The 21,384-nt window shown below is 34.5% G+C and overlaps 1 protein-coding gene across 4 annotated transcripts in view; it reads right to left on the bottom strand.

Annotated features, from left to right (window-relative positions):
- Nucleotides 1–21,384, bottom strand: part of LOC122397522 (BAI1-associated protein 3) — a 182,780-nt gene that overhangs the window by 33,333 nt on the left and 128,063 nt on the right. For 3 of the 4 annotated variants that reach the window (XM_043396735.1, XM_043396736.1, XM_043396737.1), the window contains exons 4-7: nt 17,720–17,891; nt 7,382–7,549; nt 5,066–5,132; nt 3,996–4,185 (exon numbers count right to left, since the gene is read on the bottom strand). In XM_043396735.1, the coding sequence (XP_043252670.1) occupies nt 3,996–4,185; nt 5,066–5,132; nt 7,382–7,549; nt 17,720–17,891 (597 nt within the window). Of the gene's footprint in view, nt 1–3,995; nt 4,186–5,065; nt 5,133–7,381; nt 7,550–17,719; nt 17,892–17,969; nt 18,840–21,384 lie in introns of those variants that run through there. The other variant, XM_043396738.1, reaches the window with a different exon arrangement.

Below are 21,384 nucleotides of genomic sequence, written 5' to 3'. Positions count from 1 at the left end.
GATCGGTAAGTATCGATCAATATTCCACCACTGGCTTCTAGTTTACGTTCGTTTCTTCGATTTCTCTGAAAATCGGCTGCTACTTTTTTAATAATACAGCTTCAAAGTTAGCGAGTCTTATTCTTATCATTCCTATTTTCTATTATTCTCTTCATTATTTACCATACATTATATAATTAAAAATGTTATGCAGCGGTGAAACATTTATAATAAATACAAGATTCAATTTTCATTCAACGTAAAATAATATAAAAATTATTAAACAAAATCAATGTTAACAGCGTTAATAATCGTTCGTGGACTCGTTTTTAAATATTTATGCACTTTTAGGATGAAATGTAATTTTTCGCGTTCAAATCGCCGTTTTCGAGGACCGCGCGCCATCGCGAAATCAGTTCTTACAGCGCTTCCAGTTGCCTCATGGCCAGCTTCTCCACGTTCGGCATGATCGCTGTCTAGAACTTGGACCGGAAACGACGAAAATGTGACACCGATCGCACGTGGCCGAACGTGGCTCCGGTACCGCGAGTTGACGCGCAGCGACTGAATTAATCGCTTCACTGGCCCCGATGCCTAGGTAAAGACAATGGCCGCGAAACGCGCGATTCTGAATGCACGACGGCCTTATTCTGCCGCAAACCGTCGCGGACAGAACTTGCAGCATCCGGCAACTCCTCGCTGTTATCGCGCCTCATTGTGAAAATGTCTGTCGCGGTACCGTCTAGAGAACGCGCCTTTCTCCTGCCCCACGAATCGCCCAACATCTCCGAACGATCGATCAACCACCCTCCTAATAGGATTAATCGATCGCGAACGAGACTCTTCTTCGATCGCAATTAGCGAAAATCGACGGAACACAGCAGCGAAACTGGCTAGCTCCAGTACAGCTATAATGAAATACGGGCAGGCAACTCATCAAGACCTCCGAAAGTATTGCACTGAGGCGATAACGGAAGTGTGGAGTGAAGAATGGCGAAATAGCGGACCAACTAAGCTACACAAAGTTCGAAACAATATACAGGGTGGTCCACGCGATTGTTACAAGTCATAACTCCGTTATTATTGCATTTACGAAAAAATGCCAAAGGGGAAAGATATATGGTTCGAAGAGCACTACATCTGTAGGCCTTTTAAGTTTTTTTAGATGCAGCAGTGCATGTGCAATTAACAATTGCATCATTTCTTTAAATAGAAATGCATATTTTTTTTTACACAGATCGATTCTTCTGTTCATTCTATGTATAAAATGGTTAGGGTACCATGGCAAAAAAATTATTAGATCTCGAGATATTTTCAAAAAATGTCTTTATCGAAGAAGATGCTCAAACGCTTCTCCATTACATTCTAAACATTTCTGATAACGTTTTTTTTATTGTTTCCATAACTGCGTTTAAATTATCTGCCGTTATTGCTGCACATTCCAGTATGATTCTTTCTCTCAGATTCTCTACAGAATCTATGGGATTTGAATAAATTCTATCTTTTCAAATAATCCCACAGAAAAAAGTCAAGGGGAATTAAATCAGGTGAACGGGCTGGCCAACGTATTGATGTATTTGTTGCGATAACGTTATTGCAAAACTTATTTTTTAGAAAGTTTCTGTTATGATAACAATATCGAAAGGGTGTTTACCTTTACAACATAGTCACGAAGTGTTTGAGTATCTTCTTCGATAAAGACATTTTTTTAAAATATCTCGAGATCTAGAATTTTATGCGGAAATGTCCAACAAATTTTTTAGTTTCTTTCAGCCACGTGTTTGGAGCCATTATTTTGTTGTAAAACGAATTCCCTGTCAAGACACATTTTGGCCTCCTTTAAATTTTCGTTTATAATATATATTTAATTTTATTCGTTCGTTAAAGATTTCTAATACTAACAAGAAAAATATGAGCCTTTTAAAATTTCACAGGAATACAGGTTTTTATTCAATTATCGTCAGTACAACTAACAGGATCGTAGAAACACAGGGTTAAGTTTTCATTCGAGTAAGTTGAACTTTCGTTCGAATACCGCTCTAGTTAATCGTTACTATTTCTCTAGGGGCTCCATCAATGGTTCTCACTTTACTATATAATTTAAATATTCGAAAATGTGATAGTTTTAAAAGAAATTGTTCAAATAATCCAACATAAGCTGTACGAGTTACATTTACTAAACTTCTATACCATTCGTGGTTTTCTAATCCTATTTCAGTTATTAAAAGTTTCTACATCTACATCACTCGAATTTACTGCAAATCGTATCTGAAATTCTATATTTTCCACGACTTTCTAATTCTACTTCAATTATACTAAAAGCTTATATGTATATTCTCAATCAAATTTTCGCTGACAGAGAATACTTCTTTAATTCAATTTAATTTAGAATTAGATAGGGTGTGTTCGACCTCCCCTGGGAAAAATTTTAATGAGAGATGCTAGAGGCCAAAATAAGACGAAAATCAAGAATATCAATTTCTTGATTGAGGCTTAAAAAGTTTAAAAAGTTATTAAAAATTTAAACTACAAAATTTTTAATCATTCTGAAAAAATTATTTCCGGTTGCAGGAGTCAGTTACAATCACTTTTGGTGAATAGACATACCCCCCAAAAACTGCGCACTTTCGAGAAAAAAATTCATTACTGAAAATATTATATGTATAATGTCTGGCCAGGAATATTCTACTTTCAAAAAAGAAATTTCAAATCGTTTTAAAAAAATATTTTCGGTTGCGAGGGTCAATTACTATCATTTTTGGTCAATACATATATCTTCGAAATCCTATTCAGTTTCGAGAAAAAAATTCATTACTGAAAATATAACCTCTGACCAGGAATATTCTACTTCCAAAAAAAAAAATTTCAAATCGTTCTAAAAAAATATCTTTGGTTCCGGGGGTCAATTACTATCATTTTTGGTCAATACATATATCTTTGAAATCCTACGCACTTTCGAGAAAAAAATTCATTACTGAAAATATAATGTCTGCCCAGGAATATTCTACTTCCGAAAAAGAAATTTCAAATCGTTCTAAAAAAATATTTTCGGTTCCGGGGGTCAATTACTATCATTTTTGGTCAATACATATATCTTTGAAATCCTACGCACTTTCGAGAAAAAAATTAATTACTGAAAATATAATGTCTGCTCAGGAATATTCTACTTCCGAAAAAAAAATTTCAAATCGTTCTAAAAAAATATTTTCGGTTACGGGGGTCAATTACAATCATTTTTGCCCAATAGACACACCCCCGAAATCCTATTCATTTTCGAGAAAAAAATTCATTACTGAAAATATTGTATAATGTCCGACTATAACTGTCTGTTCCCCTGAAAATTAAAAAGTTTCAAATCATTCTGGAAAAAATTATGTTCGGTAGCGGGGGGAAATTTTAATCATTTTTGGAGAATAGAAGTACCTTTGAAATTCTACGCACTTCCGAGAAAAAAATTGGAGTAGATGCTGAAATTTTTCGACAAAAAAAAATTTTTCAAATCGTTCTAAAAAAATTATTTTCGGTTGCGGGGGTCAATTACAATCATTTTTGGTGAATAGACATACCCCCGAAATCCTGCGCAATTTCGAGAAAAAAATTCGATACTGACGAAATGTTAAATATTAATAACTTTTTAACGAAGCCTCCATCAACAAATTGGTATTCTTGATTTTCGTCTTATTTTAGCCTCCAGAATCACCCATTGAAATTTTTCCCAGAGTTATCCGAACACCCTGTATATTATCCAAAAATTTCCACTTCCACTTCGGTTATTGAAATTTTAATTTTTTAATGGAACGTCAAGCCGTCAATTAAGGCTCTCGAATTTCGAAGGGAACACCATGAGAAAGTTAAAGCGTTAAACCGTCGAACTTTGACGGTTTCAAAGGCTTATTTTCATATTCGGGGTTGTTTTAAATTTTATAAGTCGAAGTTTCGAGATACGAAATATTTGATCCGGCGCATGCGATCGATCGCCGGTCCGTTTAAACGGACACTTTATTCCAACGACTTACCTATGGTGCTTCCGCAGCTTCTCGTGATGCGAATTTTCAGTTTCACCGCCATCGGAAAGTGCTCGTATCGCTTGCCTCGGCGACGCCGGTGGTGTATGGGGCGAGTGCGCTGTTAAATTCGTCTGTGGACTCAATGGCGCACCTGTACTACCCGGTTGGATTCCCAGCATGCAATAAGGGTCGCTGAATCCTGAACAAAATGTAGCTAACTTCATTCGAGATAATCCTCTTTCCTACAAATCGGTAAATAATTAGAGGGCGAAGTTTTCGATTACGTCTCTCTCCTCTTCCACGATTATCAAATATACTATAAAGGGTGAAATTTTCCACATCTTTTTAACAAATATATCTTCAGTAGAAAGGGTATAGTTATAGCAGGAATCAGGGAGAAATCAAAATATTGATAAATGAAGGAATGGTGGCACTTCAAGTTCCGAATCTTTTTTCCTAACTTTTCTCTTCTGTCTTTAGCATATTTAAAAAGATACTAAATCTCGATATTTTTTAAAAATCTTTAGTTTCAGTGATGAATATTCTCTCTAAATTTGAAGTAAATCGGTCTGCCAGATCTTGAAATAACGAAAAAGTTTTTTTTAAACTGGCTTCCATGATATTTCGAGATCCAGCAGACCAATCGACTCCAAATTTGGTGAGAATATACAACAGATACGCCTTTATCGTTGAAACTGCAAATTTTTAAAAATATTGAGTTTCACCGTTTTTTTTTTTAAATATTATTTTTCCATCTCGCTATAATAAACAACAAATTTCTTCTTGTAATGGAATATGAAGGATTTTCTGGAATTCGTAGAACGCGATGTGTTGTTGTTTACCATCGAGAAAGATTAAACAGAAATTGGTTGTCGTGTTTATTCGACTCGTCGGCGCGCGATTTGCAAAATGGCTGATATATTGGAAAGGGGATCAACGATGAAAGCTGCGTCATTTTCCATCGCGTACGCGTCACAGTTTATGACATCGGTGACTTCTGGCGGGCTTACGTTTGTAATTCAATAGAAAATTCATTCGTGCTTCTGTCGACTCGATAAACGTATAAACTGAATTCTCACCGTTTGCGTCTTTGGCTTCCAGTCCTTCGGCTTGAACGACGACCACGCTTAGGACAACAATGGGAGGCTGAAAAATGTACGAAGGACGTACTGAATAAGCCGTCATAATCGTTTCTGTAGAGGGATCGAGGATAACAGCTATCCAAGGTACGAAAGGATCGACGAAAGGTTATTTTTACTTAAAAATACAAAATTCTCCAAAAACAACACGAGTACAAAATATCAATTCCTAAACCTTTTAATTTTAATTTATATTAAATTTTATTATTTTTTATTTTATTATTGCCAATACTACAACTGTTGATTTTAATACCTGATATAATACTGATAAAATTGATGCCAATAATGTAAAACGAACTATAATAGGGAAAACTGAACTAAAATAAAAAACATTATTGTAATTGTTATAAGTGATTGAAATAAATTTTTCTTGACGATTATTGTCAATGGAATTAAATTTCAGTTACTTATAAACGTTCCTTGTAAGTAGAAATGTTCTATTTAGTAAAAACATAATTACTATCATATAACCTTTCTTTATTTTGGTTGGAACAGTTAGAACCCCTAAATCTAGATATACAGGGTGTTCGGCCATCTCTAGCAAAAATTTTAATGAGCGATAGTAGAGGCCAAAATAAGACGAAAATCAAGAATACTAATTTGTTGATGGAAGCTTCGTTAAAAAGTTATTAACGTTTAAAGTGCCGCTCTTACTGAATTTTTTTCTCGAAAATGCGCAAGATTTCGGGGGTATGTCTATTCACCAAAAATATCTGTAATTGAACCCTACAACCGAAAATAATTTTTCCACAACGATTTGCAATTTTTTAATTTTCTCGAATAATTTCACACCTTCTCTATTTTTTTTCTCGAAAGTGGGCAGGATTTCGTGGGTATGTCTAATGACAAAAACTGATTGTAATTGACCCCCGCAACCGAAAATAATTTTTCCACAACGATTTGCAATTTTTTTTCTCCGTTGAAAAATTTAGGCACCTAATTGGATTTTCAGTAAGGAATTTTTTTCTCGAAAGTGCGTACGATTTCGGAGGTATGTGTAATGATAAAAAATGATTGTAATTGATCCCCGCAACCGAAAATAATTTTTTTAGAACGATTTGAAAAATTTTTTTTCGCCGAAAAATTTCAGCACCTACTCGATTTTTTTTCTCGAAAGTAGATAGGATTTCGGAGGTATGTGTACTCACCAAAAATGATCGTAGTTGACCCCCGCAACCGAAAATAATTTTTCCAGAACGATTTGAAATTTTTGAATTTAATTGTTAATAACTTTTTAACGAAGCTTCCATCAACAAATTAGTATTCTTGATTTTCGTCTTATTTTGGCCTCTACTATCGCTCATTAAAATTTTTGCTAGAGGTGGCCGAACACCCTGTATAATAAAAAATTTATGTGCTGTGAAACCTATTAAATTTGGAGCCTGTTTGAGCTTTTATTTTTCACTTTGTCACTTCCATGCTACTAAAAAATTGTTAGATGAAAAAGTTTCATCACTTGTTATATATGGAATACAATTTTTAAGATACACAATAAATTTCGAACAACGAAGTTGAACATAATATTTTTTACCAATATTTTAGGGATATAAATTCGTTTATATTATAAAAAACTTTTATGTACTGGTGCAGTGAAAAATGTAGGTTTCCATTTAAAAAAAAGGTGCAGTTGCATTTCTCTGATGCACCAGTGCACAAAAGTGCATAAAATTAATTTCATATTACGCATCGTCTGGTACCATTTAACTTTAACTTCTAAAATATTTTTCTATTCCCAACCGTTTAGAAGGTATAGCCAGTTCCAGTTGCGTGGGACACCCTGTATATCGGAACAGGGTTGAAGGACAATTAGAGTTCCAGAACTTTAACACTTTACCCAACTTGCAGTGTGCACCAGATCCTCTTTGTGTCTTCAATTACCAACCTCCCGCGACCTCGAACAGTATCGCTTTATAATGTTGAAAATCGCCTTGATTAACCCTTCCGCGCGATATAAATAAACCTGCGTGTATCGTTTCAATAAAAAATGAGTTCCCCTTCGTAATTCGAAATTTATTGGAACCAATAAGAATGTCAAAATGAATCTTTTTCCTCTTACACCCTTTCTACGATCCATCCATTCGTAAGATAGATGCTCTGCAAACAACGAAGACATTCTATACACGGTGTCTCTCGGTAACTCTGTTAAAAATCGACATATTTGTCACTTAAATGATACGAGATGATAGATGAACAAATTGTTTGGCGTTATGATGCAAAACAGTTTTTCTTAGGGTTGGGAGAACAATGGATAAATACCTTTTCTTCCGACACGATATTCAGATATCGACGATGCTGGTCTTGCGGAACTCGGAAAGCCTCTTGCGCGTATCTATAAAGATCCTCTTTGTAATGCGCGTATTGTCCGGTGCTGGTGCCCACCGTGTTGGCGATCGTGTATAGAACTTCTATGTATAATTGCTCCAGCTGAAACCATCATTTTGAAAGCGGATTTTAGTAGAAAATTGCGTCGATCGATATAAATTTACTATAAGGTTGATGCATAATTATCCGGCGTTTATATCGGCTCGTTTTTCATGAGTGAAAAGTAGCGTTTTGTTTATTATTTTTCTATGAAAATAATCTTCTGTATTGTTTTAGAAAAATGCGTGTCGAAAACCATATTCATATTCGCCATATTATGCCCTACCACTTCGAGAAATGATGGAAAGCAGCACAGTTGTTTCGCAATCTCAACGAACTTTTTGGCGAAGGAACAATCAGCGAAAGTCAGTGTAGCGAGTGGTTTGCCCGTTTCAAATCAGGTGATACCACCGACCGAAGCACCTACGGACTATCACGTCAACCGCTCTTTGAAAAACTGGCAAATGAATAAGATTTACGACGATTTGGATGACTTGGTGGCCGATGTCAAAGCGTGGATCGTCTCTAAGAATCGTGTCTTCGTCGCTCGTGGAATCGACCGTTTGCCAAACAAATGGGAAGCAGTAATTGAAGTAGACGGTGACTACGCTCCCGAATAATCGTTTAAACAAGTTTTTGTTAAATATTGTTATTAATTTTATTAAATAAAATTTGTTGAGAAAACGCCGGATAATTATGCATCAACCCTATATACATATACGGTGTTATAAATCTTCTTTCGAAGATTAAAAATTGTGAGTAAAATGAACAAAAATGTATTTATTTGAACGACGACACTATACAAAAGATACGAACAATTAAAACCCGCTGATAAAAACGAGAACGATTTTTTCTCTTTCTCCTCTCAGTGAGACACGTCTTCCAACTCACATTTGATTTAATACTCTCTCTCTCGATCCTTGATTCGTACTACCTGTTAGACACAACGTTCGGCCGCTCACTCTCTCAACCATGAAACTCATATTCTCTAGATACATCGCCATGCTCACTTACAAAAATAAACACTAGGCCACGACATACAAATAAAGTTCACTTTCTTATCTATGATAACCATATTATCACAAAAATAACCATTTTTAACAAATGTTTCCGATTATTTTATCCCTTCACCTCTTATCGTAATCCTTCAATCGACTATGGCGAATAGAATAGAAAGTAACGAGATGAAACCATGAAGTATTGAAAAACAAAATTTTGTAATATAAAATTTAATATGTAACAGTTTTGTTTGAACTATGATGAATGGAATCGAAAGTAACGAAATGAAACCATGAAATATTTAAAAACGAAATTTTGTAATATGAAATTTAAAATGTAACAGTTTTATTTCAACTATGACGAATGGAATAGAAAGTAACGAGATGAAATTTAAAATGTGGGTAACAGTGTGCCCACCGTGTTGGCGATCATGTATAGAACTTCTATGTATAGGGTTATCCAAATTGAGTGTCACATCTTTCAACAAATGGGACTACTAAACGGTTTTATTGTTCTTTGTTATTTTTCACACACGCCATCACTAAGCATAAACAAATCATGATGGAACGCTACACTGTGCAACAACGTCTACAAATTGTTGAAAATTATTAGAAACGTTCAATTTCTGTTCGAGTTTGTTTTCGTGCGCTTCGCGAAATTCTTGGTCCAAGTAATCGACCTTCTGACAGAACAATTCGTCGAATTGTGGATAAATTCAAAGAGACTGGATCAGTTTGTAATGTAACACGTGGTACGTATCAACGTAGAGTTAAAAAACAATATTATAGCCGCCATTAATGAAATAGAACAGAAAATTGGGCAAAATGAGTCGAGCTCATGAAAAAAAGCCTAGTCGGCCATTTGAATGATATTGTGTTCCACAATTAATTTTTCGAATTGGACTTTATATCAAAATAAAGAAACCTGAAATATCTCAAACAGTTTGTGTTTTATTTCAATTTAAAGATGCGACACTCAATTTGGATAACCCTATATAATTGCTCCAGCTGAAACGATCATTTGAAAGTGGATTTTATTAGAAATTGCGTCGATCGATATAAATTTACTAAATACGGTGTTACAAATGTTCTTCCAAAGATTAAAAATAACCATTTTTAAAAAATGTTCCCGATTATTTTATTCTTTCACCCACCCTCTTATAGTAATCCTTCAACCGACCACCAAACCCAAATATATCATTCAAATGTAACACGATTCGCCCTCGTGCCTTTTGATAAAGATTTTTAACCGAAATCTCTCTCTTAAATGTCGTCAGAAACGAGGTAATTTTGTAATTTTTAAAACGTTCGCATCCAGCGAAGTTATTACTTTCATTTTTTAATTGCACCGCTTCCGCGACTCTCTGTTTGCCTTTCAGATTTTATGTTTGGACGAGCGAGACCGCGTTGTAATTTATTCTTTAAAAAGTGCAGGGCGAAACGGATACGTTAATGGTGAAATTTAATTATTTTAAACCCGTGTACTGAAAACTTAATGTTCGAATGTAAATTCGCTCTTCTGTCCCTGCGTTGATGTACGTTCGTTAAAAATGTTTCATTACGGTCGAACGGCGAAGCTCGTCGGTGTAAATCGCTGGCGCGCGCCAGTTTTATTCCTTCTCATTCGGATATTTTTTTTTATTTATTGCACTATTTATTTCGTCTGGCTTTGGGCGGGAAAAAAATTATGACGGGAAGATAGAAGCGAAGGGAAAGGTGAACAGTTATGGCCAAGGGACAATAAAGCCATAAAAATATATGAACCTCGGCCACAGTTTCTACGTGGGTGATCAGACTGTCTGACCATACACGAGAATTTCTACTGAAATCTCATATTCGATGAATTTCACTTTCGAGATAACAATATTTTGTAATGTTGATCCGCAAAAACGAGATTACGAACATTGTTATTTTTAACCGTAACAGAATCTCAATATTATACAATAAATTGTTTATCCACTTTACTGACAGAAAAGTCGAAAAAAATGATATTTTGTTTAAGATACATACTTAAATTTTATAAAGACATATATATTGAACGAAGTTCATTATAATTATTCAGTACATAGTTCATAAAATCTTTTCTATAAAATTTTGTATACATCATAAAAGTGTATGTAATATATGAAATATAAAACGTACCATAGGATTTTATTATTTCATAGAAAAACATGATTTTATTGACATTAAACGACATACTGGATTACACCTAAAATAAATATATGATTTAACGTATAAAAAATTAGAATGAAAATTTTTTCATAATTCTACAGATTGTTTTGGTTAAAAAGTGCAATAGTTTTTAGGAAAGTTAAAATTCTGCGATCACGAATGATGTAACGCGTCGTAAAAATAACATTGTTTTATGGAACAAGTTTCTATGCCCATAACGATTTAAAAAACAATTTGTTTAATTTTGAGAGTGATGTGACGTGAAGATATAGACATTAAATGATTATTAAATCGTCAATGGACCTATAATATAGTGAGAGTTCTCGGGGGTGCAAATATATGGAGCGAAAGTCAAACACGTCCAGACATTAATGGAATCAGCTGCTTGACCAGTCTAATCACAGTCTGTCAGGGCAAATGTTTACACTATGGACACCTACGCTTCAATCATGCTTCGCATTTCTCATAGCAAACGTTCGCCTATCAACTGCCCGACAACGAAATCAATAACTGTGGTGGCTTTGGTAATTGTTTGTTAAGTAAAATTGAACAAGCATGTCCAAAACAACAACCCACCGTTTCCACATATTTTAAAACAATTTTGATAATTCGTGATTTCCAACGGTATTAACAAACGCTTAAACGTTTGCAATTTCGGAATTCAAAATAGATTATTTTTTTGATATGTAAATAGAGAAAATAGATATCTGGGTAAAGTTGTATGCAAAAATTCTTTCTTGGCTTCTCAATTTACAAATTTTCTTTTCCCGAATGGAGCGTTTATTTATAATGAAATTAAAAATCTGTGCGTTTGTGATTTTTCCCGATCTGGGTGAAATTTTGTTCTGTTGCTCCTTGTGCAACAACGAAAAGTAAAGGTTGCTTAATTTGCAAGAATATTAAACATAAAGCAGGTTAATTTGCAAGAATATTAAATATAAAGCAGGTTATAATATTTTGAAACAATAAATTTGTGTCTTCTTGCATTTTCTTGAAGAATATAATTAGAAAAATGTCTGAAAAATCTTATGTCTGAACTCCTAAAATCAACGAAGTTATGGCTGTTTAAAGACCGTCATTGTTATAGGGTTGCAAAACTTTGAAATCTTTTTTCTTGAAACTATGTTTACCAGAATGATGCCCATGATATCTCAAGATCTGCTTCACCAACTGGCTTAAAATTTTAAATACACATTCAGTAAATATACGACTATAGCATGACCTAGAATTAACCCAAAATTTTTACTTTTTATCATTCTGTAGGCCCTCAAAGTTAAAAAAAAAAAAACATGAAAAAGTCAATAATTAAACTTAAGAATGTCGCCATTTTTTTAATTATCGATTTTTTTCTTCTAGTACCTGTTACAGATAGCCTCATACTAATCAAGAATCTTTCAGGTTGTTTCATTTCAAAGAAACAAAATGGCCGGAATCATGGACACCGTGGAAACGAGTTTTTTTTTAAAAGCGACTATTGTTCGACTATGTTTGAGAGTATGCAGTGCCATCAATTTTAACTTTCTTTCGCCCCAAAAAATTTCAAAATGTCACTGCAACGTATATAAATAAACCCTGTAAATTTGACTGTAGAAAGTATTGTAGTTTATTTGAAAAAAATTCCCCAGGGGAAAACCCACTTCGTACTAGAATACCCCTTCGATGTAATATGAAATTTAAAATGTAACTGTTTTGTTTGAATTATGACGAATGGAATAGAAAGTAACAAAATGAAACCATGAAATTTTAAAAAATGAAATTTTCTAATATAAAATTTAATATGTAACAGTTTTGTTTCAACTATGACGAATGGAATAGAAAGTAACGAAATGGAAATATGAAATTTTGTAATATGAAATTTAAAATGTAACAGTTTTGTTTGAACTATGATGGATGGAATAGAAAGTAACGAAATGAAAATATGAAATTATAAAAAACGAAATTTTATAATATGAAATTTATAATGTAGGTAACAGTTTTCTTTTTTTTTTGAGCATTTTAGGTCACATGCACCTTGTTGGTTATTAGTGACCACAATTGGGTTACCTAGTGGAACTAATCATATTTAGAGCAATTGGTATACTTTAATGTCTTTTAATAAGTTTAAAACTTTTTTGCATGAGTCTATTTCTCGTAGGATCGTTAGTGAATTTGTTTGAACTATGACGAATGGAATAGAAAGTAACGAAATGAAACCATGAAATTTTGAAAAACGAAATTTTGTAATATGAAATTTAAAATGTAACAGTTTTGTTTGCACTATGACGAATGGAATAGAAAGTAACGAAATGAAACCATGAAATTTTGAAAAACGAAATTTTGTAATATGAAATTTTGTAATATGAAATGTTGTAATATGAAATTTAAAATGTAGGTAACAGTTTTGTTTGAACTATGACGAATGGAATAGAAAGTATGATTTCCTGAAATTAGCATCATTCCCTGGAGAACTTTCTTTGTTCCAGAGATCGTATCTCGCGGTCGAGACAGAAGAAACTCGACAAATAGAAACAATTGAACTGTTGGTGTTGCTCTCAGTTTTTCGATCTTTCTGCCCCTTGGAATACGCCTTCGCATAATTCCGTTCGTTTTACCAAGACATCGTTCGACCGACATATCACGCAGGAAAGCGTAATACGGTTCGACGTTAAAATAATGATCGTGGAACACGATCGTTTCTCCCTTTCCTAACGAAGTGGAAAAGAATCTCCCTCGAACTGAGAGGAAGACGAAAAAAAGGTGAGATGAAAGCCATAAGATTTCTCGAACGCGGCAACGGGGTTCTTTCTACGCTACAAAATGGGGAATATCTTTGTAGCCATCGTGGAAACCCCTCTATTGTCACACATTCTCATCCCCATAAAGAACATGACGATGACTGTTCATCGACTGTAACATATACATTAACCCTTAGCACTCTTATGTCGAGTGTGATTCGACATCAATTTTTATCTCAGGAGCACCTTTGTCAAATCCCACTGGTCATTTTTTCAAGCCCAAACCAAAGAGATATCGTACATTTGAAAATTACAAAATACAACAACAGTGTAAATCAAACACTTATTTTAACAGGTAAATTTCAAATAAAACACTTAAACGCGTTGGGAGCTGCTGGTAACAAAATTGAAATATAATTCGGAGTGCAAAGGGTTAATAAAATTTCAATAGAAACGTTGTGAATCTTTCGAGATAAAAAGTAAGACATTTTCAATTATCATTTGTTTCATCAACGTTTCATAAATCGTAATTTCGGTTTCATTGCATTGAACAATACGTAACGAAGCTGTCTTGGAATATTATGTTTCTACGTCATGGATCACCATTTTGTAAAATGGCAGAACTATGATGAATGGGATAATGCTAGTGTCGAACGAACAACTAATTTTTTTTCCCCATGCACTGCCATGAAACAATACGAAAAAAACTATCCCAAAGCGATGAATTGACGGGCGTCAGGCACGTGGATATCTGAATGTCACGTATCAAGGTATAACAAATACAAACTAAATTGTTAGATATCAAAATGTTTAGACACGTGACACCTGTCGACATGTTTGTAGATTTCTATATATAGTAACAAGAAAAAAATATGTAGCGATGTTAAGTCACGTGGCAGCGATGCAGATGGAAGAGTACGTTAAAATAAGTGTAAGTTCGTAGTAAATTTCTAAACTTCACATTGCCATAAGAGTACATTAATATTTATCTATAAAATTATGTTACAGTTTGGTATCGAAACCGTTGACTTTTTGTTCGTTGTTAGAATCAGACCTGGACACTTCTAAAATAACATGTTATTTGAAATAATTTTGAAACGATTGTAAAATTTGTATAATATTCGAATTTGTTCACAGTCTTTCGGATTATTTCTTTGCTTTAAACAAATTTGATAAAACAAATCTTTTTGACAATTGTTATTTTCAGGATTATTTCTTTTGACCAATTTGAGACAAAGGAATGACGAAATTACTCATTATTTGAAATTGCTTTATTTCGAATGATATTATTCTTATTTTCAGATAACGATACTGAAAATAACAGTTGGAAATAGATTATTTCAAATTGGTATTTTTTATTTTTGTTTCAAACGAGATTTGCCCAGGTCTGGTTGGAATCAATAGATTTCAATTCTAAACTATACAAAAACCGAGCAATTGTATTCTATAATAATTCGAGTCATAGAATTTTATCGTGAACTGAAAACTTAATGAAATAGAAACCATCAATTTACCACTTTGGTGGTAAAAAAACTGTTAACATTCAGAAAGTTGGAACCAGTTTTCACGCAAGTAGAAACTGAATCGTTACGATCAGACAAAGTAGATAAGGCAGTTTCTAGTCAGACAATTGCAGTAAAACGATTCTACAGATTCTTGTTAAAAAGGTGTGCTTTCTTATTTGTCCAAAAAAGCAAACAACATGTAAACAAACACGTGTCGATCTTGGTTTGAATTTTCTTACTAATCGTTAAAATAATTCAAAACAGAAATTATACAAAGAGAAGAATTTTAATTTCTGCTAATTACAAATCGATCGATGAATCAGTTTCAGAGGTATTAAAATCAGAATTCTACAGGGTGTTGCGTTTAAGTGCGAAACGTGGAATATCTCACGATTAAAATGATCGAAAAAGTGTTCCAATAAAAGTTGTTCTACTAAAAAGGGCACATTATGTGGTATGAATAATTCTTGGAGGAGATTTCAAGGTCAAACTAATTTTTTTAAATGGAACCATTTTTTTGTTAATAATATTATAGTGTTTGTTGAGACAAATTCAACAACCTTTTACATGGCATCGTTCCATGCTATAGAACCACAATTATTGCGACGCGTTGGTTAAAATATATAATATAAATCCTACAATTAATATGAGAAATTATGAATTATATTACACTGTCAACGTATAAAAAAAATTAAGTTGAATAGCATTTCTAATTTTCCTAATTTCGTTTCAAGATTTGAGATTCGAATCTTCAAGAATTTGTTAATTTTTTTTTTTAGTTTTGAACAAGGTTGAACGGTTTTTCATATTGTACCAAACTTCGTAGTTCCTTCGGAACTCGATCGTGAAATTACGGGTTGCTGGCGTTGGCGGGTAAACGAACGTTAAACTGACAGCATCATTATGGCGGCTGTCTTTCGTGTCGATTGAAACGTACGCCAGCCTGACTGACCCGAGCGCATAATATTTCAACCGAAACGTAACTAGCAGACCGCACGAAACGCGCGATGGGATAACGTTTACATCGACGACGGATGACAAAACTCGATGTTGTACGAACAAAGCGACATACTCGGTTAATATGACGTTAATATCGACGAATGTTCTCGCGGGAGGTGAAACAGCCAGACAGGTGTTTTGATCCGCTAACTAGCAACGAGAGTCCACTTAAAACCCCTCTGGAGCGATACGTTTAATTCACGTAAAAGTTCACGGACGTTTTCTTGCAAATTTTAATCGCGATTCTCAGTTTTCGAATCAGGCGTTGTTTAATACGAAGTCGAATATTGAAAGATTGCACGTGGTGTGTCGTGTACGTCGCGACAACGTTGGAAATTGTTGGATCACGACGAAGTATAAAATGCTGGTTGGTCACTAATTTATTTATTAATGAAGCGCGATTGAAGTCCACGGCGAGGACCCTACAACAGTCTGCTCGGAATTTGGAGTAATCTCGTTCGGATTTTAGAGACTCAGTCTCTTTCTTCGTATTTTAGAGTATGATCTGATTTTAGAGTCTGGTCTTTGTAGCTCGCAGTCTACCTTATATCTAATTTTAGTGGCTGGAGACGCCAGAATCGGAATGGAAAATTGGGAGTGGTTTATCAGGCATTGGCTAGTTGGGATTGTAAGCTACATAACCTAAAATTTGTTTCAGTACTTATTCTTGCAACCTTGTTAAAAATTTTTTCTACTCAAACTTATTTTTATCAAGGTCATAACTTGAGAATTAATTTTGCTAGTATCATAATGGTAAACCATATATGGCTGACGTGGCAGTAAAAGTGTTAAGAGAATTCAATATTCTGATACTTGATAACTACATGTCACATATTTATACCGTGGATCTCTAAAATATTTTGACATATGCAAATAACATATGTGATACATGAATATTACATAAACATGTGCAGTAATATAGTAACATATGTTATAAATTTATTGACAATGTGTCATAGTATTATGTCATAGTAGAATTATTTTTTCTGGTATCATAATGGTAAATCTTGTCATCCATATATGGCTGACGTGGCAGTCAAAGTGTTAACCCCTTAACGTTCATGCTCGAGTCTGACTGCTTTGAAAAACAATATTTGTTTAATTCAACGGTTTAAGGAATGAAAATATTTGGTTTCCTTCAAATTATACGTTAGATACAACATTATAATTAACAAAAACCGTATTTTTAGAAACAAATCCAATAAAGAAACCTGATCATTGTTGGTTAACCCGAAAAATATGAGCGTTAAGGGGTTAAGTAGTATCTATCGCATATTGTGCAATGAAATCTGTATTTCATTTTGCCTTTTTCAGTTTGATGAACAAGTTTAGTTCCTGTTTCAATTATTGAGTTTCTTTTCCTTTAACTGATAAATGGTTAGCCTAGGACTGAATCCACTAAGCAAAGATTTTGTGTTGCGCGTATGGCCGCACGATGGCGCTTTACTGGTCGACCGTAAGGGGAATCCCCAAGTGAAGCTTGCCATGCGGGGAATTCTCGTGTTTGTGTTACTATTCGAAACAGTAATTTCGCTGTATGGTTTATTAGACCCGAATAAATTTCATTTTACATCCCATCGGGCCACAGATTTAAGCATTAAATAAAGGCAAACTGGTATTCCAAGACAAAACAAAATATTATGTTGGTAGCAATTTACATGGATAACTCGATCGTTGCAACAAGTCATAAAAGCGCATATAATGAAATAAAATTCGAAGTTAAAGATTTTAGAATTTCGTACTATTGTTTGGAGATTGAATTTAAAATACACAGAAGACGTATTAGCACGTTTCCTGTTGTAATACGTGTAACAGGAAATTACAGAACACTTTGATGAGAAATACCTCTTTTTTGTTGATGCAATACTGCGAAGACGTCAAAGTGCTGTCTTTGGACGGAGGAGGTGGTTCCTTCGCCCTGGCTTCCACTTCCTGAAGAACCACGAGCCTTCGATTCTGTTGTTTCCAAGGTAATGCGGTGAAACTTTCGAAGAAAGAGCCATCCGTCTCTTGAACCCTGAAAAATAAATTACATTTTAAATTAGAAACTGCCGTCACAAGTAAAGCGAACTCTGGTAATTGCTCAACGACTTACACGCCCAGTTTATTCGAATAATATTGTTTTTTTCTTTCATTAAGCATTTGATATCATAGATACATAATTTACGTTCTTTGAGGGAGCAGAAAATAATTTTACAAGCCTCAATTGCGATGCTCTTAAACAGGACAAACCTATTGTGGTTTGTATACATATGAAGGAAAATAAAAGTTTACTTTCCATAAATAAATGTTTATTTAATTTTCATCGTTGCAAATACAATTTGGAACACCTTTTTATAGACAACCCTTCAACAGGATACACAACCTCCACCAAGGACACCAAAATAATAGACAAATTAAAATTAGACAATTTGGAACACTTTTTTTATAGACAACCCCAACTTCAACAGGATACACAACCTCCACCAAGGACACCAAAATAATAGACAAATTAAAATTAGACAATTTGGAACACTTTTTTTATAGACAACCCCAACTTCAACAGGATACACAACCTCCACCAAGGACACCAAAATAATAGACAAATTAAAATTAGACAATTTGGAACACTTTTTTTATAGACAACCCCAACTTCAACAGGATACATAACCTCCACCAAGGACACCAAAATAATAGACAAATTAAAATTAGACAATTTGGAACACTTTTTTTATAGACAACCCCAACTTCAACAGGATACATAACCTCCACCAAGGACACCAAAATAATAGACAAATTAAAATTAGACAATTTGGAACACTTTTTTTATAGACAACCCCAACTTCAACAGGATACATAACCTCCACTAAAGACACCAAAATAATAGACAAATTAATAGACAAAATATAACAGAGAAATAGCCATATAGTTCATGTGATATGAAACTGTTAACAAAAGTAGAGTCTATGAAAGTATTCTTGGCAAACTATTAGAAGAGTCAAAAGTGAAATAAAGGATTTGAAACTGAAAAGTTATGGAAAGAACATTTCTCGTGTCCAGTATCCACAATCTCGAGAGACAAGTAATGAACAAACTAACGATAAGCGGGCAACAATTAATAACAATTATCGGTATCGTTCAAGGCAACTTGCACGGCTAATTATCGCACACGCGCGCTTTTCTGCGCTTTTCACAATATTGCAGCAACATCGATCCGTCGATGAGTTTCTTGTTTTTCCACTTATTTCCCCCCTTCTATAATTAATACACTCAATTCCGCGAACGAAAGTGACACACCGTAGCGGGGCAAAATTAAATAATGCAATTTAATATCCTCCTCTGTCCAATCCTTCCAAGGTAGTTCCATTAAATTACGCCAATAAATTTACGTCGGCGCTGGGCTACAATACGCGAAAGCAACAATATTTCGTTAGGTATAAAAAACGTAAATTGACCCGCAAAACTTTGGAAATAACGACAATATTTTTCTGCAAGTTTCTAAAATCGTGTAAATCGTGTCGTTGCAATGTTGAAATGAAATTATGCAATTCGCTTTTTTTTTTTTTTTTAGGTCACATGCACCTTGTTGGTTATTAGTGACCACAATTGGGTTACTTAGTGGAACTGATCATATTTAGAGCAATTGGTATACTTTAATGTCTTTTAATAGCAACTTGTTTTGTTTTGCACAGAGTGACTTGTATAATTTATAGATAAAAGTGTGATATGATTCAACTTCATCGAGAGTCATGTTGCTTCAATTCACTTCATTCAGTAACCAAGTTACTTCGTTAAGAGGATGCAATTTTGTGAAATATTGTAAACAGAGGCAATCTTTTCTGATCGAAACTGGTATGGCCTGATGAGGCTACCTTTACCCGCGAAGGCATATTTAATTTACACAATACAGTATTTTCTCTATATAAGCTCGGAACTCGTCCACGATATAGGCAAATATCATATCCCCTCTACTTATCCCCACTGCGTACCGTTAGAACTAAGCACTCGCTGTATCGGCGAGTATGCCTTCCTATGGGCGGTTCCCCAAGATAGCGGCGCGTTTGACAGTCGGTCGTCGAACATTGTCATACGATACGGGCTCAAATTACTAAGGCAACACTAGTGCAATAATACAAATTTTTTATTTTTCGTTTTCTTGTTTTGAAACTTTTAACATGTCTGTGACAGTTTTTTGATTTAACTAAGATCAAGTACAACATAATTTTTATTATTGTTTTTCATAAATTATAATATACATTTGACCTTTCTTTAAAGTGTATCCTCATCTGAAAAAAGGAATTGTAATTTAATTGACCTATCATTTATTTGCCGAAATCGTGAGACAACTCAGAGTAAAATAAGTTGGTTAAACAGTTTAAATTCGCAAGTTATGTATATCTTTTCGGGTTATATCACTATTGCAGTAAACGATCGATACATACATATATGTACTGAAGTTATGACACGATTTAACTAGTACATATACAATATTAAATCAACAACGAAATTCATCTTTATTTTTGTTCTTCCTTTTTTCAAACTTCATCAACATATTCGTGACACTTTTCTGATTAAAATGACACCAAATACGATATACAATTTAGGTCCTATTTACTAACGCAATAAGAAATCAAAGGCATGCATCGCTCAAGTGACTCCACGTCGGCTGTATCGAAACACAGGCGATGTTTACGCGAGCCTATACAGAATCAGTATTTCATTCTGCGACCTCTACCAAGAGAGGTAGAAGTCAGAATTAGAACACCGATTTCGTATAGGCTCGCATAAACATCGCCTGTGTTTCGTTACAGCCGACCCGAAGCGAAGGAAGCGATAGCAAATTCGGCGATGCTCGGCCGCTCAGTCCCTCTTTGTCATATGCTCGCTGTTCTTTTCTATACTCGCCGCCTCCAGTAGGCGTCAACAAAGTATCAAGAATCGTTTCTCGTCCACGATATAGCCGAGCGTTGAGCCCCGAGAGCGTCGCTTCTATAGAGACAATACTGTAATCACGTATGAGCAACTGGGAAAGATCATTTCAGCATCAATTCAAATGCAATGTTTGCTGTTTCGAAATGAAAACAAATTATGCAACTTGCTTTGTTTTGCACAGAGTGACTTGTGTAATTTATACAGGGTGTAAACGATAACTTTGGCAAAAATCATAGGGTAAGTAGAGGCCCCATAGGCAAGTATTTTAAGCATGGGAACCCGTGTCCGGAAATGCACCAGTAAAAAATTACGGCGATCTTTAACTTCGGTCTTTAGCTCCTGATGGATAGAAAACCCATCGTACTGGAAACTGTTTCTTTTGAGGTGGGTCAGTCGTGTAGGTGACAAAGATGACAAACATTGAAAGTTTTACGATGAACAACGTAAACATTTAATGAAATCATGGTCAAGAAACAATAAACTAAAAAAAGTTTGCCTACCCATCAGGCGCGAAAGACCAAAATTAAAGATCGCCGTAATTCTTTACTGGTGCATTTCCGGACACGGGGTCCCATGCTCAAAATACTTGCCTATGGGAC

This window comes from Colletes gigas, unplaced genomic scaffold, assembly GCF_013123115.1.
Source record: "Colletes gigas isolate AHSC1104 unplaced genomic scaffold, ASM1312311v1 Colletes_gigas_Sc00009, whole genome shotgun sequence".
Lineage (NCBI taxonomy): Eukaryota > Metazoa > Arthropoda > Insecta > Hymenoptera > Colletidae > Colletes > Colletes gigas.
Note: the sequence above shows the minus strand (reverse complement) of the source record. Positions and strands in the feature narration are given on the sequence as shown.